The 27,971-nt window shown below is 42.5% G+C and overlaps 1 protein-coding gene and 1 long non-coding RNA gene across 9 annotated transcripts in view; one reads left to right on the top strand and one right to left on the bottom strand.

The window, feature by feature from the left end:
- COL4A5 (collagen type IV alpha 5 chain) overlaps nucleotides 1–27,971 on the bottom strand; it is a 136,054-nt gene that overhangs the window by 69,256 nt on the left and 38,827 nt on the right. For all 8 annotated transcript variants that reach the window (XM_045029291.1, XM_045029292.1, XM_045029293.1 and 5 more), the window contains exons 2-7: nucleotides 21,880–21,939; nucleotides 4,368–4,457; nucleotides 2,624–2,668; nucleotides 1,858–1,902; nucleotides 1,692–1,754; nucleotides 579–632 (exon numbers count right to left, since the gene is read on the bottom strand). In XM_045029291.1, coding sequence (XP_044885226.1) covers nucleotides 579–632; nucleotides 1,692–1,754; nucleotides 1,858–1,902; nucleotides 2,624–2,668; nucleotides 4,368–4,457; nucleotides 21,880–21,939 — 357 coding nt within the window. The remainder of the gene's footprint in view (nucleotides 1–578; nucleotides 633–1,691; nucleotides 1,755–1,857; nucleotides 1,903–2,623; nucleotides 2,669–4,367; nucleotides 4,458–21,879; nucleotides 21,940–27,971) is intronic.
- Nucleotides 6,118–26,819, top strand: LOC123376973. The gene is made up of 3 exons (XR_006582010.1): nucleotides 6,118–6,230; nucleotides 14,122–14,238; nucleotides 26,089–26,819. It is a non-coding gene; the product is annotated as an uncharacterized LOC123376973 (long non-coding RNA).

The following is a 27,971-nucleotide window of genomic DNA, read 5'->3' as shown; positions in this document are numbered from 1 at the left end:
GCTATTCAAGACGAAAGTTCTTTAGCAGCACTTTGAGCAAATACTGAACACTTACTAAATTAAGAACAGCAAATCCCCATTCACTTGGGGTTCGTTTTTAATACACCTCCTGTTATTCTCTATATTACATGCTCATGCTTTCTCTTCTACCAATTCTTAGCTCCTGCAGGAATCACTTTGTTGCACATTCTTGCATTTTACAGAGAAAAATCTGCATTGTATTTATTTCTGATCCACAAATAGACAGCATCACTCCCCAATGTGCCTGGGGACATCACTTAAGATCGCTCTCCTTCCACCTCCACACATTTGTTTTTTCTTCCAGTGGCACAGCATCTCAGCAGTGAGAGAATGTAATATTCCAGGAAAGAAGAGATCAAATTCCCTATTAGCTTTACAAATAGCTTACACCAGAAAAGCTGGATGTTTTGAAGCACATCCAAATGGTATTTCATTAATTATTTACTTGTGGAAATTTTTATATATTTATTTGGGCACTGACTGTTTCACAGTTCTAGGCAAAGGGTTTTCTGTGTGTTACAGGAAGTGGATCTGATTATATAAAATCTTTTACTTACAGGAGGACCTTGTAAACCTGGAAAACCTGGACTGCCTGGGAATCCACGTTCCCCCTAAAGAAGGAAGAGAAGAAGAGGCTTAGTCAGCAACAAAACCAGTGATGATACTAGAAAAATTAACACTATTGTAAGCTCATGAACCTGGAATGGAGAAAGGGGCATTGCAGCAGGTTATGGGTTAAACAGTTTACAAAACAAAAATCACAGGTATGATTGAAACAGATGAAAATAGTGTCATGTGCATCATGTCTGTTTTTCTGAAAAGATACTATAGCAAACAATGCTATAGAAAAAGTCAATCACCTGGAAGCAGGCAAGTATCTCAATTTGAACATGAACCTTCACAAATGTGCCAGAGAAAAATTAACTCATTGCCTAGACAGTTTCACTTTATGATCTATCCTTATCACAATGATATTGCAATCAGTGGTTCCAAGGTGACTAAGGCAACAATAAATTACTGTCTCCAAATAAACAAGAAGAATATTTCGCACTTATCACCTTCAAAGCACTGTAACAAAATCAGCGTATGTCTACACTGCAAAACAAAACAAAAAAAACCTCTGTGGCACTGAGTCTCAGAGCCCAGTTCAACTGACTGAGGCTTGCACTATGGGGCTAACAATAGCAGGGTAGACGTTGCTGTTTGAGCTGAAGCCTGAATTCTGAGACTCTCCCCATTCACTGGGTATCAGAGCCACGGACTTCAAAAGAGCTCCATATGGTACAAGTGTCCATTGCATGGATCAGATGGCAGGACTAGGGCCTAATCATGCAACACACTGGTCAGTTATTATTATTATCCGCAATTTTACATGTGGAGTAACAGGTAAAGGGGGTCATTTTATTACCCAATACTACAAAGCATCAGAGCCATGACTAGATCTTGGCTATTTCCTAACTACTGATCCTGCGAACAAGATTGTGATCCTGTCTCTCATTTCAGAAGATGTGAATGGGCGTTATATGAACCCACCTGTAGCCCAGTAATAGCTTATACTACCCAGCACAATAAGCTATTCCCGTTTGCTGCATCAGTCACAAAGACAAGTTCTATTTCTTTATTACGCTATCGTTACGGCATCAGGAATTTAACAAGGTGTCATATCCCACCTTTGTTCCATTGCATCCGGGGATACCTTGAAGTCCTGGTGGCCCATCCTGCCCTGGTAACCCCTTGAACATGGAAGGAAGGACAGCACAATTAGCTAAGGATGATCTGTGCAAAAAGAAAAAATAAGCAACAATCTTCTCAACTGTGAAGCTAAATACTACTTACAGGAAGTCCTGGTGTTCCTGGAAATCCTGGCAGACCTGGAGGACCCTGGAGGGGAAATAACCATATTTATTTGTAAGTGGGGTGGTCGGAGGGGGACTATTTGTTTTTTAAAAGAATTCCAATTATTTATAGCCTATTAATGTTTCTGTAAGTAAAGGACAATGAAAAAAACCACATGCATGTACCATACTTTACAACATACGGGGGGCGGGGGTGATTTAAAATATGGGGTTAATGTTTTATTAAATGTGTTTCAGAAAAAACATGAAACAAAACCACAAGAGAAAAGACAGCAATTACAGACACATTAATGGGTATATACACTATATACACTAAGGATTATGTCCTTAGATGTTGAAAATTGATGCGTCTCCACTGAAGCCAATGAAACTCCATGATTTCCACCAGTGGAGGATCTGCCCATAAAGTACAGCAGACAGGTATAAAAGCAGAAGGATTCACAGACAAGGCAAGGAATCTACTTATGTATCAGAATAAAAGTCTCTCTCTTTCATATCAAGTGAACAGAGGGGCTGGATTTTGACCTATTAGGCTAGTTTGAGTCCTGTATAGCAGGATGGACTGAATAAGCCTTTATTGCTAAATTTATTAAAAGTATGACAAGAAATCCCATTGGGAAGAATAAATTTCTCTTTTGATTTAACTCTATATTTTTTTTTACTCATCTAGCTTTCTGTAACCCACATCTCCATCAAAGTAATTCATGTATGTTGTGTACTATATTCTGACATGGGGTGTTGCTTACTCTGATTCCTTTGGGTCCGGTAGGCCCTGGAAAGCCATCATCACCCTGTAAAGAACAGAGAGAAGGTAAAATTGATTATATCATGCATAGTGCATTGAAATACACAGTTAACCTACTAAAGTAAACCAAAAGCTTGAATAAAAAGTCAAAATATTTAAGACAAGGATGCCTGGTACATCCTGTCAGCATCATGTAGTGTTGTTAGAAGTTGTATTATTTATTACCATCTGAAATTTATTACCATCTGGATTTACTGCTGAGTTGGGATTGAAAAGCATTTTGTGCAGTTAATAACCAAGAACTTATAGTTAACAGTTTTTGTTCATATAGTTTTATATCTGCCTGCATATTACTAATTTCCTTCAGCTTGCTATTCTTTAGCATATGTGCTATACTGTGCTCTAGTGGGTATAGAAAATAGTAGATTGCTTGCAAATTTCATGCTCCGGTTTTTCTTTAATTTACATTCAGAGTGTTACAGGAATTCAGAGCTATGAAATAGGACATCTGCCACAGAGGTGCATTAAAGAGAGTACAAATATACTTATATTCTCTAACCAAAACATCTGACCTCTTTATTCCCCATTTGCTCTCTCCTTCTTTGCCATCCCTTGCTATGTCTGATTCATTCTCTCCATCTCTAACATTTTTGCTTTTTTAATTTTCTGTTTACTGTTTCCCCTTCTTGAGTCCCTCCTCTGTGTGATGAAAAGCAATAACCTCTTTCCCGTGGTTTCTGAAATGTGACTGTTTTGTATAACGTAAGTGTTTACAGAACGAAGAGCCAGATTATGGACAAAACCGACAAATTTATACAATGTATCTATTTGTGTACGTAAAATAAAAAGCAGAGTTGGAGGTATTTCAACACTATACAGTCAGAATTAGAACATTTTAATGTTATTCAGGAGCAGACAGTTATAAATGGAGGCACTTCAGGAATTAAAGAGCATTCATCTCTTCTCTTCAATGTCGTACTATTGTTTTGGAGCCATACAAAGGGCTTGTTTTAATCCTTTACTTGCCTGCCCCAAAGACAATGACAGTAAGAAAACATTGTACTTCATGGCAAAGTAGAAGTGGGACCATTCACACAGCTGGCAGACAGATATGACTTCATCACTTCACTAAGTGATGGAATCACAGGACTTTGGTAGAGGGGATTTCAGTTATTGAGCAATGTGTGTTACATGGCCTAGTAAAGCTGCAACACAGCATGTCACTAAGCCTGATCTCTAACCCCTTCCCCTAGAGCAGTCAGTCTGGCCACTTTCACACCTAATGAAGGGTTGTGTGTATTAGTGATTGTTCTGCACACACCCATGCATGAGTGCATAGGTGCTGGAACTAGGGGTGCTGCAGCATCCTCTGGCTTGAAGTGGTTTCCGTGATATACAGAGTGTACAGTTTGGTTCAATGGCTCTCAGCACCCCCACTATACAAATTGTTCCACAACTCCTGCACGAGTGAGGAGTAGAGGACTTTTCTGAGGAGCACAAATATTTTCCCTATTGTTTATTGCCTTAAGTTATAGACTTCCACAGCAGCACAGTAATGTAACTAATAGAGACAATGTAACAGACTTCCAGGAACTGTACCACTGAAACATTAACCCAATGGCGCTCTCTGAATGAGGAGCGCCGGAGATGGCATTAATGCATTTTGTGTCGGTGTATCAGGAAATCTAGACACTGCCCACACCAGAGGTAACATTTATATAGTGTTTGGCTACATTGTTACTTACCTTTACGCCTCTTGGGCCAGGAGGTCCCTCTGGTCCCGGAAACCCAGGTAAACCGGGCTGACCTTCTAACCCTGGGAACCCCCTCTCGCCCTACAAACGAAAGCAGGAAAATGAAGTACTCTTACATGCAGCACATAATATTTATGATAAGTTCAGACAATACAATGCTTCAGCTTGCTACAGAGAACTGCAAAGAAGCTGAGCAGCCAGAATGATTTAAAGCATATTAAAAGGAAAATCTGAGTTCTTGATAAACATCACAACTGCTTAATTATGGGATTTCCAGGCAATAGAGTGTACAATACATTTCAATGACTCTTTACCAATCATGCCAATTAAATGGATTAAGTGTGCTGTCTATCCAGTATTTAAACCAGTCTCGATTGGTCATTTTGTCAAAATTTTCAAACAAGTACCTTTGGCTTTCTCCCAGGCGCATGAAGCAGCTTCCTGCAAAAATTCACAAAGCTACCACTGCCCTTCTCCAAACCCCTCCTTTAAAATCACTTCGCTGTGATGCCTATAAAAAAAAAACTCAACTAGGCAAGCTGCTGTGCTGTGACCAATACTCATCATGCTGCATGTAATCTCACTGTTACCTTGCGCTTCCTCAGTCTGTTGTATTCACCTGTTGCCTTATCTTATACTTTGATTGTACGCTCTTGGGGGCAGGTATCTTTTCTCATGTGTTTGTACAGTACTTAGCACAATGGGGTCCTGCTCTCTGACAGGGAGCCTGGGTGATACCAATGCTACCACCACAGGTAAACTAGAATTTGCAAGCATAAGTTATTTGTACACAATTTTATCATTATGAAACTTGAACATTTATTATATGTTACATGTACCCCAACATTAGAAGAACATTATGATTGCAAAGTCAAGTACTCAAAAGTTAAGAAATGCCAGAATTAAGGTTGCCTGTGCAATCTTAATTCAGCTCCTGTGTGTGTATGCATCATGAAAGTCTTTAATTACACAAGACCCCTGCCTCCTTCAGTGCTCAGGATGGGCAGTGATCACTTAATGAGCAGCGAGTCAATATTTTGTTTTAGCCTCATTGTTCAATGTATTGACCCTGGCCTTATTTACTGCACACTATTCAAACCCTATGCTGAATACAGAATAATTAATTTTGTCAAGGACATTTCCGTGGCCCTCATTATGGAGAGACTGCTTGACAAATGTTAATGAATTTATTTTCTCAACACCTCCGTGAGGCAAGGGACTATTATTACCTTCATTTTACAGGTGGGGAATTGAGGCACAGAGAGAAAAGTCAAAAGGGTCCACTAACGTTGGATAACCAAGGTGGAGGACATAGCACCTGAGAAAGCAAGAGCTCCAGCCTCCAGAGGGTATTATGCTGTTTCAGTAGCAAGAGCATGCTGATAGCTGCATTATAATTTTCAGTTTTTACAGGATTTGCAGATCAGCATCGGACCTTTTTCTGTCAACATGGCCTGGGGAATTTGAACCAATTCTCAGTCACTAATTAACGCCTGAGTGGAATACTCTCCAATGTGCATTAGTGTTTGTATGTTATTTAAAGGAAATTTCATCAAAAATTGGGAACACTGGAAAAGCCTCATCTCTTCCCTCAGCACCAATTTACCGCCCCCTGCTGCTGTCTGAGCAGTAACATTATGACATCAAAGATTAGCAGCAACTCATCACTCTCTCCCAGCCATTCATTTGCAGAGTGGCCCATGTGCCATGGTTATCATGGCGACGACTACTTTTGACACCTGATTTCTCAGACTCTCATAGCACTATTGCAAAAAAGGGTCCCAGGAGGGTCTGTAATGAGAGTAGACTGGAGTTGGTTAAGCTCCTGCTGTGTTCCTTCATGTTTGTACTCAAGTAGGTTACACTTCCTTTTCTAAGGGTAACTGTTAGAAAACAGATGACTAAAGGGGGATACACACGTTGGGGAGTCTAGCACACTGGCCCCACCCCTTCTGCCAGAGGCCCTCCTCTTCCCCCCCCCCCACAGAGAAGCCCCAAGAGCCCCCCCTGCAGCTGGAGGCACAAGCCACGCCAGCCCCCTGAGCCCCAGGCTGGCCCCAGCACCTGGTCCCCACCCAGCAGCTAGAGGAGCCCTGGCTAGCCCCCTCCCCCCCCAATCCCCAGGCTAGAGCCAGCCCCAGCACCCCATCCCCACCTCCCCCAAGTGCTGGTGGCCCGACACCCGCCCTCCCCCTTGGCTTCAGGGTAGAAGGGGGAAAGAGGGAGGGGCATCACAGGAGAAGATGGGCAGGGCCGGGGCCATAACCTGGGTCAGGGGAGGCTTAATCTGCTCTGGCCTTTAATACCTACTGCCCATGGGTATAAGATCATGAGTGGTGTGGAGACAGTAAATGGGGATTTCTCAGTTCTCTCTTCCCATAAACACAAGAACCAGGGTCACCTAACAAAGTTAACAACCTGTGGGACTTATTGCAATGGGACGTTGTGAAGGGCAAAAGTGTAACTGGTTTCTAAAAAGAATTCGGTAAGTTCATTGAGGCTAGGTCCTTCACCCGCTATTAGCCAAGATGAGCAGGTATGGAACGCCAGGTGTCCCTAAACTCTGACGGCCAGAAGCTGGAACTGGACCACAGCGGATGGACCACTTGAGAATTGCCTTGTTCTGTTCATTCCCTCTAAAGCATCTGGCACTGGTCACTGCCAGAAGACAGTATACTTGTCTAGATAGTCCATGGGTCAGATGCAGTACAGCTCTTCTTACTTTACCTTGCTCAAAAAGGGTTACATGAAAATAAGATACAAAATTCCAGCTCCTTTTTTCATAAATAGTGTTTAGATATTTCTCACAAGTTGGGGAAGCTATGACTTTCAGAATATTTTTTGTTTTTTTTTTAAAAAGACGGGGGAGTTACAGATAGCGATTCCAGTTTCTGTAAAAAAATTAAACACTAATTTAGAAGTGTCAATAAAAAAAGGTTTTTTAGGGCTGTCAAGCTATCAGAACAATTGTGATTAATTGCACTGTTGAATAATAATGGAGTACTATTTAAATATTTTTTGATATTTTCCACATTTTCAAATACAGTATATTATTTTAGTTATACCACCAAATACAAAGTGTACAGTACTCAGTTTATATTACATATATTTGCACTGTAAAAAACAAACGTATTTTTAATTCACCTCATACAAGTACTATAATGCAATCTCTATCATGAAAGTTAAACTTACAAATGTAGAATTATGTACCAAAAAACTGAAATAAAAAACAAACCAGTGTAAAACTTTAGAGCCTACAAGTCCATTCAGTCGTATTTCTTGTTTAGCCAACCGCTCAGACAAACAAGTTTGTTTACATTTGTAGGAGATAATGCTGCCCACTTCTTGTTTACATTGTCACCTGAAAGTGAGAACAGGTGTTTGTTCGCATGGCACTACTGTAGCTAGTGCTGCAAGATATTTACATGCCAGATACATTAAAGACTCTCATGTCCCTTCATGTTTCAGCCACCATTCCGGAGAACGTGCGATTAATCAACAGCTCTAGGTTTTTTTTTAAAAATACAAATTTAATTTACTTACTTCCAACATATTAATGAACACAGTGCCTAGAGGTAAAATGGAGCTTCACAAAGATAAGTGGCTAAATAAATAAATAAATACACACACACTGAAGACAACAAAATGTGTAAGTGCTTTATTATTTAAACAGTACACTTAGTTTATCCCCTATTAAGGAAATTCAGAAACAAAGCTTCCATTTAACATTACTTAAGGTTGCTCTCAATCAGCTAACAAAAGCATAAAATATTAGGAAATACAAAATTAAGGATTAAAGGGTTACCAAGTCCAGGAAATGCCAGAATGAATGTTGCCACTGCAACCCTAAGTTGGCCCCCTTGTGTGTATGCACAACTATAGAAAGCCACAGGACCCTGGTTTCATTCACTGCACAAGACAGATCTGCTGTGGTAGTAAAGGAAGTGTTGATCTTTGGGATCCTGCTTCATTTGTTGCAGAAGTTGGAGGGTGAATGAAATTAGGGACAGCAGGAAGATAAAAGGATGGTTTCACAGCTTAGGTGTTTGAATGTTGCCCTGGAGAATTAGATTCTATCCCCGCTTCTTCCACTGAGTTCCTATGTGATGTTGGGCAAGTCACTTCACTTGTGAAAAGTCTGGGGAGTCATGTCTGCATCTAATTAAAGGCTTACAGACTGGGGACCAAATTAAGGTTGCACAGGCAACATTTCTTCTGGCATTTCCTAACTTGAGTACTTGACTATGTAACCTTTTAATCTTTAACTTTGTATTTCCTAAGTTTTTATGGTTTTGTTCATTGATAAGAGCAATCTTAACTCATGTTAAATGAAGTATTTTGTTTAGGAATAGGTTACACTACAAACTTTTTATTGGCTAATTCTCTTATTGCACACATCGCCCGATAGCCCTCACAGCTAAAACCCTGATGAAGATGAATAGGAAATTGAGATTAGGTGTTTTTGTTGGTTTTTGCTATTGGTCCAGCAGTTTTACTCCATCGGGTTACAAATTATTCCTGTAACTTCTCCAAGTACTGTCAAGGGCTAGATGATCCAAAAAGTCTAATCCTGCCCATCCTAGGTTGGGATTTCTTTTCACTGTACATATGCTTTACCTAGCAGATTATGGACGTTACTAGTACGGCCTAATGTAACTGACCTTCCTTCTAAAAAATGGTTTCCTAGTAGTTAAAAGTTAAATGTACCCTTGTGTTTCAGGCCATTATTCCACTGTATCCACAGGTGCCAACTCCATGGGTGCTCTGGGGCCCATTAGTTGTTTGGCAGCTTGCAGGAGGCGCTCTAGGGAGGTCAGAGAGAAGAAGGATATAAAAGGGTTTGAGGGGCTCTAAAAAAGTAGAAACAAAGAATGTGGGGAGAAGTAGAAACAAAGAATTTGCCCTGCAGGGAAGACACTAGGAACAGCTAAGTTCTGGAGCAAGCTCTGGCAAAAGATTTGTAAGTAAATGTGTTCATATGCAAGAGCTGTGCTAGGAAAAGCACCTGCTAGCAAAGCCTATACAATGCCTCCGAATCTTATTTGGGTTATTCTTATTTGGATTAAGGTTACAGGAGATTACTCCTGCAAGAGGAAGCACAAGCAGATGTGTGCACTAAAAGTCTGGAATTATAAACCTACTGACAAAGCACTAATTTGAAACATGCAAATAATATACATAGCAATAAGAATTAGATCACGTCTATTCTGCTGCTGTGGAAGGATACAGACCAGGATACAGGGCAGACAATAGTAAACTGATCCTTTGCAAAGTTTGCATCATGGCCAAAAGGCCACACAACTAGATTTTCTTAGGAGTATTGCCCAAATGTTCCTATAGCTTTTCGGTTTGGAACCAGCAGCTCAGCTGCATGTTTTAGGGTCTCAGTTCTAAACAAAGATTAAATCGGGAGACCAAGGCATTTGAAAGGGGAAGAGACACAGGAAGCTAAACAGTTATACAGGAGAACTGCAAAGAGCTGCAGATGCTTCTAATAAACTATGGTGTTTGGATTATGAAACAAACATGTTCCAAAGACCACTTAAAAGTACCACCACAACAAGCGTGGGCCTAGCAGGAGGCAAACTATTGCCAGAGCAACTCTTGTTCAGACTCTGCTAGCAAGTCTGCCCCCAACCATGAACAGATGATTTGAAACCTCTGGGCTAGGGAATAGTTGTAAGACTGTACCACAGATGTTTCCTTAGGGAATTACTTCAGACTAATTACAATGGGAGTAGTTATTGCCTTCATAAAAATCACTGTTTGACAGATACAAGTGTCTAGCTAAGGGAAGGGGTACATAGTGTTTGGCCAAGTGAGCTACCTTTAGATAAGCAGGTACAAATACAGGGGGCAGATTTTCAAAAAGCCTCCATCCAGAATTGCTACTTTATGGTTGCATTGTTTTATGTTCCCAAACCTCCAGTCTGCAGGAACAAACTCTCTCTTGGCAAATGCAGATATCCAGCTACCTGGCTTGCATGCACAAAACAGTGTTGGTGGGCTCCAAAATGGAAGATACTTCTGAAATCTTGGCCCAAAACTTCTGTCAGAAAAGCCATCTATCCCTTTATGCTGCTGAGGGGGTTGGGGAAGAAGAGAAATAAAGTAAACAGAAACAGCCCTGGTCAGCAGGGAAGGGGCCACATTTTCTAATAAGAGACCCATTATATAAAGTTCCTAGACTGGGGATAGGGTCAGAGGAAGGGTCTCCTTGATTGAGAAACTGGGTGGGTATGCTGAACTCTGAAAATAGACACTTTGATTTAGATGCCCAATGGCATGTGCCCACATATGAATAAATTTAGCTACATGCTATTGCAGCACCTTTGACCCTTCCTCGGTCAGCTAGAGGTTCTGCAGGTTTTGTATAGTGTTTATTGTGTCTTGATAGACAAGTAATAACTACATATGAATCGATGAAGCTCTGATATAGAGCACGTATAGCCATAACAGAAGGATGAGACTTGAAAGACAGCTCATTGACTCCGACTCCTCCCCTCATCCAACCTTTATTGTCTCATATAGTCATATTTACCTCGCCTTTCATCCAAACATGTTACTTGGCTCGATCAGATAGCATGGTGGTATAATCAGTACTGATGAGATTCAGTACTATCTACCCCCAAGTACATACATCACCCTAGAGACCAAGGGCAGCCTTTCAAAAAGTATAATATGCCTAGTGGGATTTACCAAATCACCGAAACAGTTTAGGTGCCCATCTCCCCTTGACTAAGGTGCCTTTGAAGCATACAAAAGCATCTAAGTAGGTCTGTAAACCTGGCCCCCAAAACCATTTTAGTTAGATTATAGTCAAAAGTGTTTGAGAACCTATCCATAAGCATTAAGAAGTTTGGCTTTATCTTCACTACATCAAAAACATCCTTTGTGGAAGGATTTGTTTCAGTTAGTGTTTGTCAGTAGAGAGATACTGAACTGGTTAACTTTGGTGTTAGCTGAAGGTATGTGGTGCCACTGTGTTTGAGATATTAGAAGTTACTATGCTCCCTGGAGAACCCATGTAAACAAAGCTACATATCATTCACCCCTTCTGTGACTGGAGTGCCTGGATGGGCCCCACTAAGACGGCTACACTCAGGGCAGACTGCAAAGAATAGGGCAGGCAAACCCCAAACTGGTGGTTTATTCTAGAATTAGATTAATCAAGTCAGTAACAAACAGCTTCTGCAATACCCCACCAGTTAACAAGTCAAATACAGTCCCCTTTAAGCATTCCAGCCCTTGGGTCCCATCTAGACAGCTAAGTCTAATATAGTGAGGGGTTGCCGAAAACCTGATTCACAATACGTGAGGTTCACCAATCCCACAAGGACTGGATATTTATCCCAAGGTCAATATGAGTTTCAGATTTACCCAATAATCATGCTGATGCCAACCCTTATGTAACTAAGACTAAAGGTTTAATAATAATTTAAGGAAAAAGAAAGAGGTAAGTTTAAAAAAAATGGTCAAAAGATCAATAGAAATGTATGTCAAATCCTTACGTCAGTTTCATAGCAGAGATGGAATAAACTGCTGGCTTGTAAGAGTCTTTCTGGAATCATCCCAACAGGACAGAACCCAAAAAGTAGCTTAGATGTGAAGCCTGTTAAAGGTAGACCATTATCCTGGGTGCATACAACTTCTTACCTAAAGTTAACTGGTGAAGACTTGCCTTTAATTATTGTAACTAAGGTTATGTCTCCACTGCACTTTTGTCATAAAAACTTTTGTCACTCGGGGTGTGAAAAAACACACTCCCCTAAACAAAAGTTTTAATGAAAAGTGCTGGTGTAGACAGCGCTTGGTCAGCTGGAGATGCTTTCCCGGAGATGAAGCTACCGCCCCTCATTCAGGGTGGTTTTATTGTGTTGCCGGGAGAGCTCTCTTCCAGAGATAAAGAGCCAGGGCTGCCCAGAGGATTCAGGGGGCCTGGGGCAAAGCGATTTTGGGGGCCCCTTCCATAAAAAAAATTGCAATACTATAGAATACTATATTCTTGTGAGGGCCTGGGGCAAATTGCCCCACTCGCCCCCCCACTCTGGACAGCCCTGCAAAGAGCAGCTATTCTGCGCATCTTACAACAGTGCAGCTGCAGCAGCACAGATGCACCATTGTAAGGAACACAATATAGACATATCCTAAATGAGCAAACCATCAGATAAAGTCATAACTTGATGATGTCTGACCCACAAGGAATAAAGAAACCATCAGGCTATGGTTCTACAGAGGAATTTAATACTGGAGCAGGAGGGAACAAAAAAAGCAATTTATTTTCTCCTGCTATTTTCTGTATCCTTACTTATTAAAGTGTTCTCACTTCACTTTGTTTGATGCTACAAAAAGGAGTCATAATCCAGTGCTGATGACTTGTCCTGTGTCAGGGCACTAGTCAGTCAGTACAGTCTATTAAAGCATTTGGAGTAAAGACAGGAATATAGTATTGTGGACAGGTGCAGCAGTAATTGTTTAAAATCAAAGCGTGAATAGAGACTACTAGGAGACACTGAAGCTTAGCAAAGCTAATATGGAAAAAGACCATAATGCTGGTCTGCATGTTTCCCTCAGTTTTGTGGGAATCAAAGACAGGGAAGAAATAGGGAACATGATGTTGCTATTTAGAGCTCTGTTTTTCTGATGGATTCAAGGGTTAAAAACCACTTTGCAACAATTTAAAGAAATATGCAGTGTGACAAAGTTCCTCCTCTACCTTGGTGGGTCCTGCGCTTACTGGCAGATTTGCTCACCTCAGTGATCTTCCCTTCTGGTGGAACCCACAGTCTGGGTCAATTCCTCCTGTGTCTGATCAGGAGTTGGGAGGTTTGGGGGGGGAGCCCAGACCCACCCTCTACTCTGAGTTCCAGCCCTGTGGACTGCAGCTATCTATAGTGCCTCCTGTAACAGCTGCATGACAACTACAACTGACTAACTGGGAGGCTTTTAACTAGTTCCAGCCAGCCCCTTGATTGGCTTCAGGTGGCCCAATCAATGTAGCTATCTCCACTGCCTTCTAGAAAGATATTAATTGGCCCCAGGTGTCTGATTAACCTGGAGCAACTGCCATTTGGTTACCATGGTACCAAGGATTTGTTTAGCCTGGGGCTAACATACCTGTTCCTCACTACTTTACTGTAGCCATCTGGCCTTGCCCCATCACAGCAGGTAAGGTTTCTCTAACTCAGCTAGAGTGTGCATCAGACAGAGTTAAGACAGTCTCTTAACTGCTATCAGCACACCAAAAATGTATGTATATAAGAACACCCCTATTTACTACAAATGCCAGCTGTACTAGAGAAGCCTACTTTCTGGATATACACAGAAGAGATCAATTCTGATGAGCTTTTTAGTCCTTTCCTATCCCCATACCATTTGACTTATGGGATTTATTAGGCAAATAAATACAGAGTTTCTATATTTAAGTCCTAGACAAAAAGTAATATTTTCCCCAGACCATGAAGGGTGTGGATCACTCCCAACATGTCTTAAACCTGCCATGAAAGGCAGGAACTGTTGAATCATAGCACACCTTTTTGTACTCAGGCACTTCCAGGACAGGCAGAACTGTTCTGAATCATATGCAGCTGTAATTCTTTCACCAATTTTGTCTGTCATTCAAAATTACTAATTTGTGGGGAAGAGATGGGGGGGGGGTGGCTTTAGATTTGCCATAAAGCCTGATAGCATGGCACAAATGCAAAGTTTCACTTGCAGTGATTCTACTATTGCCTGCATTTTACAGGGACTTTCTCAGGAAAGATACTGTACTGAGAGAGCTGTTGGTATGCTAAAGCTAGAGAAAGACAAACCATCTTCTAAATGAGACAATATAACTCAGACAGTACAACAATGGACACAGGTAAGATACTTGTATCAACTGAGTAAGTGAAGTCCAAAACAAAAACTTGATCATGAGCACTACAAAAATAGCATTAAAGGACTTAATCCTGAAAGGTGTTCAGGTTCAGCTCCTGAAACTCATTAAGTTGTAGAGGATGCTTGTCTGTAGGCCGCCACATGCATCAGTTTCACTGTATCAAATGAAAAATTCTTCTTCCAGTTAGGAATCAAGAGTAGATCTGTAGAATTGTGGCAAAGCATTTTAAATATTAACAGACTTGTTTTACTGGATGCTTGGAAGATCCAGATTTAGCACTGGACAGAAACTTACGAAAAATCCAGAAAAGCATCTGGAAGGTTATGATCTGGGGTCTGTCTCCACTGAAGTCCATTGAGAACTCCCATGCATTAAAGGATGTAGTACTACTCAGACACTAACATTTCATGCTGGTGCAGTTCACAGCAAATCTAGCTGGCATCTTTCTAGATTTAGAGACTTAGCTAGGACCAAAAAAAAACCCACAAGGAAAAATTCAAGAGTGCATGGGGGAATTTTTTTTAATGTCATCTCCCAGTGCCTTGAATGTAGACAGCAAACAAAGCTAGTTACACATTTGGGCCTTGATCTTGAAACCGATAGCTCGCCAATGAAGTTTACAAACTCTGCATGGGCAAAGTATTCTGTCTATCAATTGCAGGGTTGATTGATAGGTATTTAAAGAAAGAAGGCATAGTCCCCAGAGGAGAGATGCCAAATGACAATTTGCCTTACCTGCTGCCTGCCACAACTTTACATTAGAGCAGCTTAACATGAAGTATTTCAGTTACTTCTGTGCTGCACCTTGAACATTCTGGTTCTTTTGGCCAGAGGTAAGGTGCTGGTGTCTCAGACACGGATGATGGCAGCTTGGCAGGCTAGGAATGGGATGCAGGGATGTGTGGAGATGGGGGTACAGATTTTTCATGGAATAGCTGGTTCTCACCAATTTTACTAGCACAAGAATTCTGCAAATGCATTCTTACTCCCCCAATCTGATAGTGAATATTTGCAGACACTGAAAAAATAGAACTGCTATTGGTGACTGTGCTATTAATGTGCCAGTTAGCCAAGAAGCTACAGCCTAGTGCATTCACCTCCGGATACTGAAGTTGGGTGCGCTATGTGGACTGAGGCCAAATGCCAAGACCATCTAGTGATCCCTTCTGGTCTTAAGTATCAGAGGGGTAGCCGTGTTAGTCTGGTTCTGTAGAAGCAGCAAAGAAACTTGTGGCACCTTATAGACTAACAGATGTTTTGCAGCATGAGCTTTCGTGGGTGAATACCTACTTCTTCGGATGCAAGTAGTGGAAATTTCCAGGGGCAGGTTTATATATGCAAGCAAGAAGCAAGCTAGAGATAACGAGGTTAGTTCAATCAGGGAGGATGAGGCCCTGTTCTAGCAGCTGAGTGAAAACCAAGCTAGGAGAAACTGGTTCTGTAGTTGGCAAGCCATTCACAGTCTTTGTTTAATCCTGAGCTGATGGTGTCAAATTTGCAGATGAACTGGAGCTCAGCAGTTTCTCTTTGAAGTCTGGTCCTGAAGTTTTTTTGCTGCAGGATGGCCACCTTAAGATCTGCTATTGTGTGGCCAGGGAGGTTGAAGTGTTCTCCTACAGGTTTTTGTATATTGTCATTCCTAATATCTGATTTGTGTCCATTTATCCTTTTCCTTAGAGACTGTCCAGTTTGGCCGATGTACATAGCAGAGGGGCATTGCTGGCATATGATGGCATATATTACATTGGTGGACGTGCAGGTGAATGAACCGGTGATGGTGTGGCTGATCTGGTTAGGTCCTGTGATGGTGTCGCTGGTGTAGATATGTGGGCAGAGTTGGCATCGAGGTTTGTTGCATGGATTGGTTCCTGAGTTAGAGTTACTATGGTGCGGTGTGCAGTTACTGGTGAGAATATGCTTCAGGTTGGCAGGTTGTCTGTGGGCGAGGACTGGCCTGCCACCCAAGGCCTGTGAAAGTGTGGGATCATTGTCCAGGATGGGTTGTAGTTCCCTGATGATGCGCTGGAGGGGTTTTAGCTGGGGACTGGATGTGATGGCCAGTGGAGTCCTGTTGGTTGTCTTGCAAGACAAACCCAAGAAAGAAACCAACAGGACTCACCAGTAACTGCACACCGCACCATAGTAACTCTAACTCAGGAATCCAATCCAACACCATCACCGGTTCATTCACCTGCACGTCCACCAATGTAATATATGCCATCATATGCCAGCAATGCCCCTCTGCTATGTACATCGGCCAAACTGGACAGTCTCTAAGGAAAAGGATAAATGGACACAAATCAGATATTAGGAATGACAATATACAAAAACCTGTAGGAGAACACTTCAACCTCCCTGGCCACACAATAGCAGATCTTAAGGTGGCCATCCTGCAGCAAAAAAACTTCAGGACCAGACTTCAAAGAGAAACTGCTGAGCTCCAGTTCATCTGCAAATTTGACACCATCAGCTCAGGATTAAACAAAGACTGTGAATGGCTTGCCAACTACAGAACCAGTTTCTCCTCGCTTGGTTTTCACTCAACTGCTAGAACAGGGCCTCATCCTCCCTGATTGAACTAACCTCGTTATCTCTAGCTTGCTTCTTGCTTGCATATATAAACCTGCCCCTGGAAATTTCCACTACTTGCATCCGAAGAAGTGGGTATTCACCCACGAAAGCTCATGCTGCAAAACGTCTGTTAGTCTATAAGGTGCCACAGGATTCTTTGCTGCTTCTGGTCTTAAAAACTCTGACACTGGAGAAGTGCACCAACAGCCAACCAGTGCTCCCTGGGGCATGGCTTGTTGCTATTAAAATAGCAATTTAAACTACTGTAAGCAGAGCCTGGGTCCTGCTCCATCAGACCCAGGTACCTACTGTTCAAAGATATCCAGTGATCCCAAGCCAAGCTTTTACTAATGAACTGCAGGAGCCTAAGTCATAGTGTAACCACAGCTTCTGCCAGTAGTGCCTTCAGAGCTTTATTATCCTGTGCTCAAGTCCCCCTCGTTTGTTTAGGAGCCAACAGAAGCAGAGGTTCCCACCCTAGCCCCAATTAGGTGGACTGCAAGTCAAAATAGCAAAATAGCCTGGGGGAGTGGAGAGAAGGGGAAAACAGAGGAAGCCTGGATGCTAGGAGGAGTCATGTGAAGAGTGGGGAGGGGTGTCTGACTGACAGCAGGAGACAGCCTGTTTGATTTGGAAAGGAGGAGTAGGCGATAGTGTGTCTGAAGTTTTGAAATTAGGGATGCTGCATAAAGTGAAGGAAAGTTCTGTTTCCTTCAAAGTGGGAGCTGAGGGTGATACCAATAGATCAGTCTGCATTTGACAGTGGCTGGAGGAGATGGTGTCCCTCCCTAGCTCCTCTCTCATGTTCTCTCCTAATCCACATAACTGCATCCAGTCTGGAGCACTCTGGAGAATGAATATCAAGAAAACCAGGAAAAAAAAGCAGTTTCTAGAAGAAAAAACTAAAATTAGAATATTTTTAAAAGGATGGACCTCACTGTTACAATGGAAAGCACCAGTGGGCTGCTGGCTATTCAATGTATCAGTAGCTCAAAGTGAGTCAAACCTAGGAAGGCAGGGACTGTGAATCATCAGGAGAAAGGGATAGCTTTGACAATGTAAGCAAGATTCAGTGGCTGCTGGTGGGTGCATGCATTCCTCCACATACTAATCAAGCTAAAGTCACACATTCTTTCAGGTAGTCCATGCTGTGACTTTTCCAGTAAGATGCTAGTCAGTTAATCAAAATAGGATTGGGGATGGATTGTCTAAAACCACATCTGCTATGTTGTATTGTGTAATCTATGTGATCTTTACACTTGCCTCATCAGATTAAAGAAGAATTAATTCTGTGTTATGATCACTTAGTCTGACCTCCTACATAATGGTCCCTTTGGACCTTAAAGTCTGTTAGCTAGAATGCTAGATCCAAGTTCTAGCTTCTGACATAACCTGAAGAACTCTGGTTGCCAATATGGATTATTATTCCTTAGGCATACAATTAAGATATGAGCTAAGGGATGGCAGGCACATTTGGCAAGGAATTTCATTTGCTGGAGCCACCTGGATTCAAGGTGTGGCATCCTAGACAACCGTTCAAAGATATCCAATGTTAAGTCTTATTAAATTACTTCAGTATATTATAATGTGCTGACACAGAACCTTGTAATACCGATAAACAGATATTTGAAGTTATTTTAGTTATTTTAGTTCATGTTTGTGACTGAAGTCATCCTTGTTTCAAAGGAAGTCTCAAAGCCATGCAATCTTTGAAACTTGTGGATATACCATAATTGAATGGTGTGGGCTTAAAATGCTATCGATTCATCTCTAGATCCCCGTTGAAAGTGGTTAGAAGTTTGGTAAGAATAAAGTAACTTTCTGACTTTGCACCCTGTTATTGCAGGGTTCACATCTTTGATCTAGTCTACATATCAAACAAGATTATGTATAGGAGGTGTTCACAGACAGAGACAACCTTCTTTCCCATTCACAGTCAAACGTTCCCTGAGGCAAATGCAACAGCTGCTTACATGGAAAGTATTTAATGGCCTAAAATTAGGCTCCTAAACTTAAAAGAAGTGGGCTATTTTCACAAGTGCTAAGCACCCAAATCCCACTGAATTCAAGGGAAACAGTAGGTACTCAGTAACTTTTAAAGAAGAAGCTTCCTCTGTTTAGGAAGCAGACACTAAATGACTCAGCATGATTAAGGCCCATTGGGGGTTCACTACTTGGTCAGCAACTCTCGTCAGGCCTGTCAAGGTCACTACATCTAATGTGCTGTTGTCAATCAGTATCTACAAGGTGTCATGTCAGGTATCATATACAAACTGGTAACATGTTGGTCCCAAAAATCATTGTGCGATGGATGTATGGCAAACTCACAAAAGGACTTTGTAGACATGTGCTGCAAACGTGTTCTTAAAATATTGGTCTAGCAGTATCTAAACCATGCCTCTTTCAGACCAAGGAATGTGGAGACACATTCAGCCAACTGGAATCAATATAAAGGTGTCACTAAATACAAAAAAAAAGTACATTTATGTGCAAGTAAACAAAGCCATTGGAAAAATGAATACTTAATCTGGCTAGTGGATGGAGACCGACCCCAAAGGAGTCTTCTGGCCTCCTGAAGCAGGGTCAATGAACTTTAGGAAGACAGTATGGCATCTACATCCCAGCAAGATGTAGGAAGCCCTTTGTCTGGGCTTTTCAAAGAATATATTTCAAAGGTTTAGTGGACTATGAAGACCGGGGTTGGACACCCAGGTAATACGCAACTGAAATCAACTGTATTAGAAGAGTATTGAGTAAGGGAATTTATGAAAGCCTACGACTCTGGTGATTAATATAGTGAAATGTGTGCATTTGTGCTACACAAGTAATTATGAGTACTCACGGATATTATGCTTTAAAGTCTGTGACAAAACCCAGGGAGAAACAGGTTTAACGCAGACAGGAGGAAAGGGAATTCTCTACATTCCTCCAATATAAATTAAGCATTATGGAATCAAAACAATGGAAGCCCCATTTATTTATGAATCTGCAGGGGGATGGGAAGTCAATAGGAAGGGAAGAACAGCAGGAAGTCTTCCTGCCTCTTGTAACAGGGTCAATGAACTTTGGCAGATATAAGTAGAAACAGAAAGCCATTTTGGAATCCAACACGCGATGGATTCAAGGGGGCCAGAGCTCTTGAAATCACAGACTGTTGGGTCCTTCAAACCCCGCCCTCCTCCCCTTGCTGAAGACTGAACTGAGTTTAGGTGAGAAATCTGCTTAGGCAAAAGATTAAAACTTTCTGAAAGTAAGTTTTAGTCTTGGATGTGTATCTTTACTTTAGTTTGCTTGTAACCCTTTCTATCTTTATACCTTATACCTGGTATCACTTAATCCTATGTTTTTTGTTAAATAAGTTTGTTGCACTTTTACTCTGAACCATTTCAGTTCTCTGGCTGAAATACAAGTGTTTGTTCAAACCCCAGTTAAATTAATGAACTGTAATGTATTGTCTCTTTTTAAAAGAGACATGAACTTAAAACTTATGTGAGTGTTACAGAAGAGAGCTGGACACTGCAGGGCAGATGGTTTGGGGGACAATCAGAACTAAGGGAATATTGGGGTCACCCTGCAAAAGTAACTGGGTGGTGGGAGCCAGGGTGTGACCTGCGTGTTTGTGTCAAAGTTGTGAGCCATAGCACTGAAGGCATACAGAGTTACAGGGCAGGTGGCGACAACCCCTTTCTGGTCTGAGTTACACCCCAAAGAATCACCCTCAGGTTGCTGCCTCAATAAAATTACTTTAAATGTAGCAGCTGGAAAAAATAGCTGCATCACATGATCAGCCACCCACCCAGGTAACATCAGCAAATGCTTTGTTGAGTTTGGGGAAGGGTTTCTGAATCTTAAATGGTACTGAATTGACAAAGCCAATTTACAAGTATGTCTAAGGAACAAAATTTCTTCAAGATATAAGGTCCCTATTTAAAAATGGCAAGAAACTCACTGTACAGTGAGGACCATGTTGGCAATTTGACCAAGAATTCCTTTTATCCCTCTGAGCAATATTCCCTTTCCACCTACACATGGCTAATTAAAAGGGGGAAAATGCATCTCTAGCATGTGGGGTAAGGAAAAATGTGTGTACTGCTTCCCTGTGCACCCCCCAACCCCAAATGGGTTACATTTAGAGAAGTACAAAGTATATAGCAATGACAGAGTAGGTTGTACTGTTGGGGAATGGCAGTATGCAGTAGAACCTCAGAGTAACAAACACCTTGGGAATGGAGGTTGTTCGTAACTCTGAAGTGTTTGTAACTGAACAAAACATTATGGTTCTTTCAAAAGTTCACAACTGAACATTGACTTAATAAAACTTTGAAAAACTTTACTAAGCAGAAGGAAAATGCTGATTTCCCTTTAGTTTTAGTTGTTTACGTTTAACACAGTACTGTATTTGCTTTTTTTCCCCCGTCTCTGCTGCTGCCTGATTGCGTACTTCTGGTTCCAAATGAGGTGTGAGGTTGACTGGTCAGTTTGTAACTCTGATGTTCATAATTCTGAGGCTCTGTTGCAGGGGTCGGCAACCTCTGGCACACGGCTCGCCAGGGTAAGCACCATGGTGGGCCGGGCCAGTTTGTTTACCTGACGCGTCGGCAGGTTTAGCTGATCGCGGCTCCCACTGGCCGCGGTTTGCCGTCCCAGGCCAATGGCGGTGGCGAGAAACCGTGGCCAGCACATCCCTTGCCGCTTCCCACTGCCCCCATTGGCCTGGGACGGTGAACCGTGGCCAGTGGGAGCCACAGTCCGCCAAACCTGCCAACACGGCAGATAAACTGGCCCAGCCCGCCAGGGTGCTTACCCTGGCAAGCCGCGTGCCAGAGGTTGCCGACCCCTGATCTAGGCCAACCTGTAAAAAATATTTTGTGTGTGAACGAACCAATTACCACCAAAAAAATGCTCAGAAGTACAGAATACCCACACCACTGTACAGTACATTAAGTTAGTAAAACTTTTTAAAGATTTACATCCCAACTTCGTAAGTCCTGAACAATTCAATTGTTTCAGAAGCTACTTTCAACTGATGAAAAATGTAAGCAGAGTGTTTACCTTTTCGCCTTTTACTCCACTACAGTCACATTTGGATCCTGATGTACATCCATGGCAAGCCTTAAGAGAAATAAAAGGATATTATAAGCTTTTAATTGCAGATTGAATGCTACTCCTATGCAAGAGTGCACTAAATATTTTTAAAATGCCTTAAAAATACTAGTTTTAAAATCCTTACAAGTCATCTACCCTGCATGCATGAGCTCAAACTGGATATAGTTTATAAAAGTTTTGAAGCAGACTAGTTTTATACATCATGCCCAAGGTGGGAGGTACCCTATATTGTAAAACTTAGGCATTCAATGACACCAGCCTGGGGAAACTCTGAGCACGTTTCTAATCTAAAAGTTTTATTTATTTATTACACTAGTAAAGTACTAACATAGCTTTCCTGGCCAGGCTCCAGATCTGGGAAAAACATTTCAGTAAGGGCTCCAGCCACTAGATGGCACTTTCTGAACAGTATTTACACAGCTGAGACCAAACCTTAACAGGTTGGATTTATCAAAAGACTAATGGAAAGGTACTTTATTACATGATGAATTTCACCTCTACAGCCCAGTTACCATCAGAACTACAAAAACTTAACAGCAGACATATCCCCATCAACTTTGTATCCAAGAGCATGACAAAGTAGGCTACAATGAGTCATTCTAGCATAAAGGGAAGAGAGATTTGCACATATCAGAGCAAGAGCAATTGGTGATAAAAAACCCAAAGCCAGATCACACTATTACATCACATTCACTTAATTTCTAACCTATTTTCTTTCAACATCTGTTACAGAACTCCAGAGTTTTCAAAGATATGACTAGACTGACAGGCATGTGGGTTCTTTAATTCCCCCTACCACACCCCTCCCACGCAGCTGGAGATCAGCAGCTGAAGTGTTTTGTAGCATGATCTCTATACTGATATGTAGTGATTGTTGTGATTAACTGTAAAAAAGCATAAGCAACAACACTAGAATGGTCACAATTTGGAATAGTTTGACTTGTTCTAGACAAGTGTTATTACTAAAGTACAGCACATGCTTTAAACTTTGCAATACTAAGACTTTTCAATAACATTTTACATCCTGCTTACTGTATTTTCTACTCCATGCCTCTGATGAGGTGGGTTTTAGCCCACGAAAACTTATGCCCAAATGAATTTGTAAGTCTCTAAGCTGCCGCAAGGACTCTTATTTTATACAAAGCAAGTTTCAGTCAAATAGGCACAGTCCTTTGCGTGTCAGACCTTCGGTATGCCATGCTTGAACTATTTTTCCTTATCAGAGCCTCTCTAAGACATGACCCATCACCTACCTGGCACTGGGAACGTACTGGCTCATAGCCTAAACAGATTATTAAGCATCAGACTGAAAAACAGAACTTCATTCACCTGCAGCTATGCTAATCTGGGATGGTGTTAATTGTTGCAGTGAGACAACTGATGTTTTGTCAGCTGTCACAATTCTAGTACAACTGCCTTAAGTCATTGAGACATACCCCAAGTTCTCCACTCATCTGTTTTAAGTAGTTCCTGTCTTTGTATCTTAAAGAAGGGGTTGACAACCTCTGGCATGCAGCTCGCCAGGGTAAGTACCTTGGGGGGCCGGGCCAGTTTGTTTACCCGCTGCGTCCACAGGTTCAGCTGATCGCGGCTCCCACTGGCCGCGGTTCGCTGCTCCAGGCCAACGGAGGCAGCGGGAAGCGTCGCGGGCTGAGGGATGTGCTGGCCACGGCTTCCTGCCACCCCCATTGGCCAGTGGGAGCCACAATCGGCTGAACCTGTGGACACGGCAGGTAAACAAACTGGCCTGGCCCACCAGGGTGCTTACCCTGGTGAGCCACATGCCAGAGGTTGCCGACCCCTGTCTTAAAGTCTCAAACCCTTTGATCAGTAGAAGCTGAGTAAAACAGGTTCAGGCTCACTGATTAGCTAGGATCATATCATGCAGTTTAGTATCCTAAGGGCCAGGAATTCTATTCAACAGTCAGTTGACTAGAATATAGACTGTAAATTTGTTTTTAAAAAGTAGTTTTAAAATTTAATTCCACTATCAATTTTTTTTACGGGATTAAGATTAGTTACATGTGACATTACTGTCCCCCACCACAATACAGGCCCTAAAAAACAAGGAAATCTCAAGTCATGGAATATCTAACTGTGCTGTAATGCCCACAGAGCAGAGTTCCAGTGACAAACTCCATAACACAACATGGAACTTTCTGCTGCCTCCAACAGAGAAGGAAACCCTGCACATTAATTTCCCTCAAAATATAATGCAACACAATTCCAACCTCAGCAACAGTAGCAAACATTTATTGCTGTCAGATGCATGCTGGTTTAGTGCATACAAGCAGCATTAAATTATAATTAAGGTTTTGCATTATAATGCAAGTGCTAGGTTTTGTTTTGGGGTTGGGGCAAGGGAGAGAAGAAGGTCACACTTAAGCAACCTCAATCCCTTTCAAACACAGTTTGTCCATGGAATTTCCTGGGCTTTTAAATGGAAAGTGCAGGAGGGTTACAGAGGGAGGATATGAAAGGGAATACGCATTAACTTGGATTTCCTCATGACCCATAGGGATAGGAGAAGAACAGAGATGTTTAAGGTAGGAGGAAAATTGCCAGTGGTAGGATGGAACCTGGTGAGTATCTCTACCCCCTCTCAGGTCTGACTTACACTAGACTATTAGGTCGGTTTAATGACAATGCTCAGACGTGTGAAAAATCCATACCCCAAGCAGTGTTGTTAAGCAGACCTAACCCCCAGAATTCTTCCATCAACCTAGGTACCTTCTCTTGGGGAGGTGGCGTACCTATGCCAACAGGAGAATCTTTCACATCAGTGTAGACACCACCTTCACTGAAGTGCTACAGAGCCCCAGCTGCACCACTGCAGGTTTTTTAAGTGTGGACATACCTTCACTGCCCCTCTATAAGAACAGTGGAAGGAAGCAAACTGCACCTTACCAATGCTAGAGACATCCCAAAATGATTTCAGTATGTAAAATATGCAGCGCAAGCCAGATCAAAAGTTGACTGAACTTCAAGTAGCTTTGGAGCAAACCCATGTTTTCAATACAGGTTCTTGCTAATTGGCATCAAAGCTAGTTCTTGCAAAAGGCAGACATAATATTGCCAGTATTCAGCAGTAGGAACCAGGATAGCAAGAGATAAAAAAAAATAAATACATCCTTTCCTGTAATGTGATTTATTAGAACAAATCTCTAAGGTGTACTACATCAAACTGCCCTTAAAGCAGAGCTAAAAGGTCCTTCCCTCCCTTAGCCTGCTTCCATTTTAAATAGTCTCCCCCCACCCCATCTGCTTTTTTGTGTGGTGGGGCTATAAACAGTCAACAAATAAACCTTTTTGATCAAAATTAAGGAATTCTTCATTTCTGCCTTTGACTGCACTCAAGAGCCTTTGCTATGCTAAGGCTGGACTCGTTCCATTTTGAGCAAGACCCTTTCTTAGCCTGTTTGATAAAAACAAGAAGTGTCCAGGCTGGACATTCTTCTCAAGGGCATAGTGAGTTCTGAATGCCTAGTTCATATGCTTTATCTGGGGTGAATGCAATCTTCAGCAATTTCAGAGTAAGAGAAGGAAGCTGGAAGACACCTCTGTCCTTCAGTCAGAAAAAAAAACCCGTTTTAGATGGTAGTGCAATCAGATGTCAGTCATTTCAGACTAAAAATCCTTGTATGAATTATTCACTCAGTGTATCAGAGATTTCCCCAGCAATCTCATTTATCTTCCTGTTTATAGGTTATTCTAATCCCCAAGTTGTGTAGAGCTAGAATTTGGCAGGCAGTTCAGGTGAAAAGACAGAAGTCTCAAATTTTGGCTTGGGTGATAACCAAGTCAGATACTAAAAAAAACAAAACAAAGGAGACCCATTTCATCTGCAAATGGGTTGTTTGTTTAGGTTATTTTGGTAATATTAAGGTCACTTCTAAATGGAAAAAGTGTGCACAAGAAGGTGGCTGCTGAAATATAACAACAGGAGATATACCTTTCTCCTAGAGCTGGAAGGGACCTTGAAAGGTCATTGAGTCCAGCCCCCTGCCTTCAATAGCAGGACTGATTTTTGCCCCAGATCCCTAAGTGGCCCCCTCAAGGATTGAACTCACAACCCTGGGTTTAGCAGGGCAATGTTCAAACCACTGAGCGATCCCTCCCCCTGGGTTTACAATATTTTTTTTTTTTTTTGGCCAGACACCTGCTAACCAGAAGATTAAAGCTACAAGCCAGAGGCTGAAGAGTTTTGGTATCACAAGTTTACTGTTAGTGTGTGTCACTGAAGTAATAGAAAATGCAAGCTCTGTGGCAAAGCACAATTATGCCTGGAATTTCTCCTCCTCTGCAACAGTGATAATTTCGTATTCAAATCTTCAAACAAGCGTCAGGACCACTGTTACAATACAAGCAAGCTCTCTCAACAACAGGGTTTCCATGCCTGGGGAAACAAAGGTCAGCATGGTAAAAGTCAGTCTTCTGCATAGCTACAGCCTTCAACTTGCCCTAGTTGATAACTGCTGAAGGGAAAAGCATCAATATTAGTGAGAAATAATGCAGTGAAAGGCGTTGAATTCTCAGGCCTGTAAAATGAATTAAAAAAAAACAAAACCCCCTATATAGCACCTTTCAGCAGAGGGTGTCAGAGCATTGCACGGACATTTATCAGGCCTCATTAAACCCCAGTGAAATAGTTATTCCTCTTTTTTACAGGTGGGGAAACTGAGGCAAAGAGATTTGCTGAGTATTACACAGCAAGTCAGTGATATTGGGAACAGAACCCTTTGTTCCCAGTCAGCTGCTCTAGTCACAAGATCACATTCTGTGCACCATAAGAGCTCCAGCAGGGACAGCATCAATCTAAGAAAATGAGGGAGACTGTAGGACTGTGACTTGACCTGAAGGATCTACCTTGGAGAAGAGAGTTTGTTCTCCAGGCCCACTCTAACCTTTACCCTCTGAGACTGGAGAAGGGAAGGGGGTAGGGGGGGAAGGGAGCAGTATGTTAAAATATTACAAGAACTGCTTAGTTTCACTGGTTACACATTCCACATGGTTTCTAAAAGGGTCTGCAGGAAAAAACAGCTGAATTGGTGTGTTTGTTATCCCTGCTATGACTCTTAGACAGCAAAACATGATCAAGGGCTCTAAGTAATGTATTGGAGCTGAGCTAATCCTTTCACTGGGCTTTCCTGACAGCTTCCACCCTACTGAGCCACTGTGCTCTGAGTAAGCTCCTTTCATTAGTGCAGGGGTCGGCAACCTACGGCATGCGTGCCAAAGGTGGCACGTGAGCCGATTTTTGATGGCACACAGCGTGGGCTGAGCTGCTCAGCCCGCCGCTGCTCTGGGGTTTCCGCTGCTGGCGGTACCACTGCCAGTCCCATTCAGCCCCCGCTGCGGCCTAGGTGAAGGAACCCCAGGCTGGCAGAAGGCTGAGACCCCAGCCGGCAGGAGCCAGCAGCAGAAACCCCAGAGCGGCGGCGGGCTGAGCTGCTCAGTTGCTACTCTGGGGTTCTGGCTGCTGGCCCCTTGCCAGCTGGGGTCCCCCCCTGCTGCAGCCCCACTCACCTTGCTTCCGGAGTTCCAGCGCAGGCCCCCCGCCAGACAGGGTCCAGGCCTCCGGCCCTTCTAGGCCCTACCAGCTGCCAGCTCCACTCACCTCAGCTCCCGATCTGGGGTTCCAGCCGCTGACCTGCCAGCCGGGGTCTGGATCTCCAGCCTTGCTCAGCCGGCTTTCCGGCCTGGAGTCCCAGCAGACCACCCTGGGCTCTGCTCCTGGCCTTGGATCAGTGCTCTGCAGCCTCCCCGCTGTGGCCCACTGTCCCCAGCCTGGGACAGTGAGGGTTGCACACAAGGCAAGAGGGAGTGCAGCTCAGCACCTCCCCACCCCCATCTTAAAATTGCTTATATTAGACCACACTGTGTTTGCCCTTGTGCCTGCCTTCTATCGCCATTTCCGCCCCCCACTGAGAGTTGAAGGGAACATTTGACAAAATGGCAGCTCCTAAGAAAGCGAAGCTAGATGTCCGATCATTTCAGCCTGCTTGGGCAGACGCATCTGGATTTATTGAAAAGAAGGA

Source organism: Mauremys mutica, chromosome 9 (assembly GCF_020497125.1).
Source record: "Mauremys mutica isolate MM-2020 ecotype Southern chromosome 9, ASM2049712v1, whole genome shotgun sequence".
Classification (NCBI taxonomy): domain Eukaryota; kingdom Metazoa; phylum Chordata; order Testudines; family Geoemydidae; genus Mauremys; species Mauremys mutica.
Note: the sequence above shows the minus strand (reverse complement) of the source record. Positions and strands in the feature narration are given on the sequence as shown.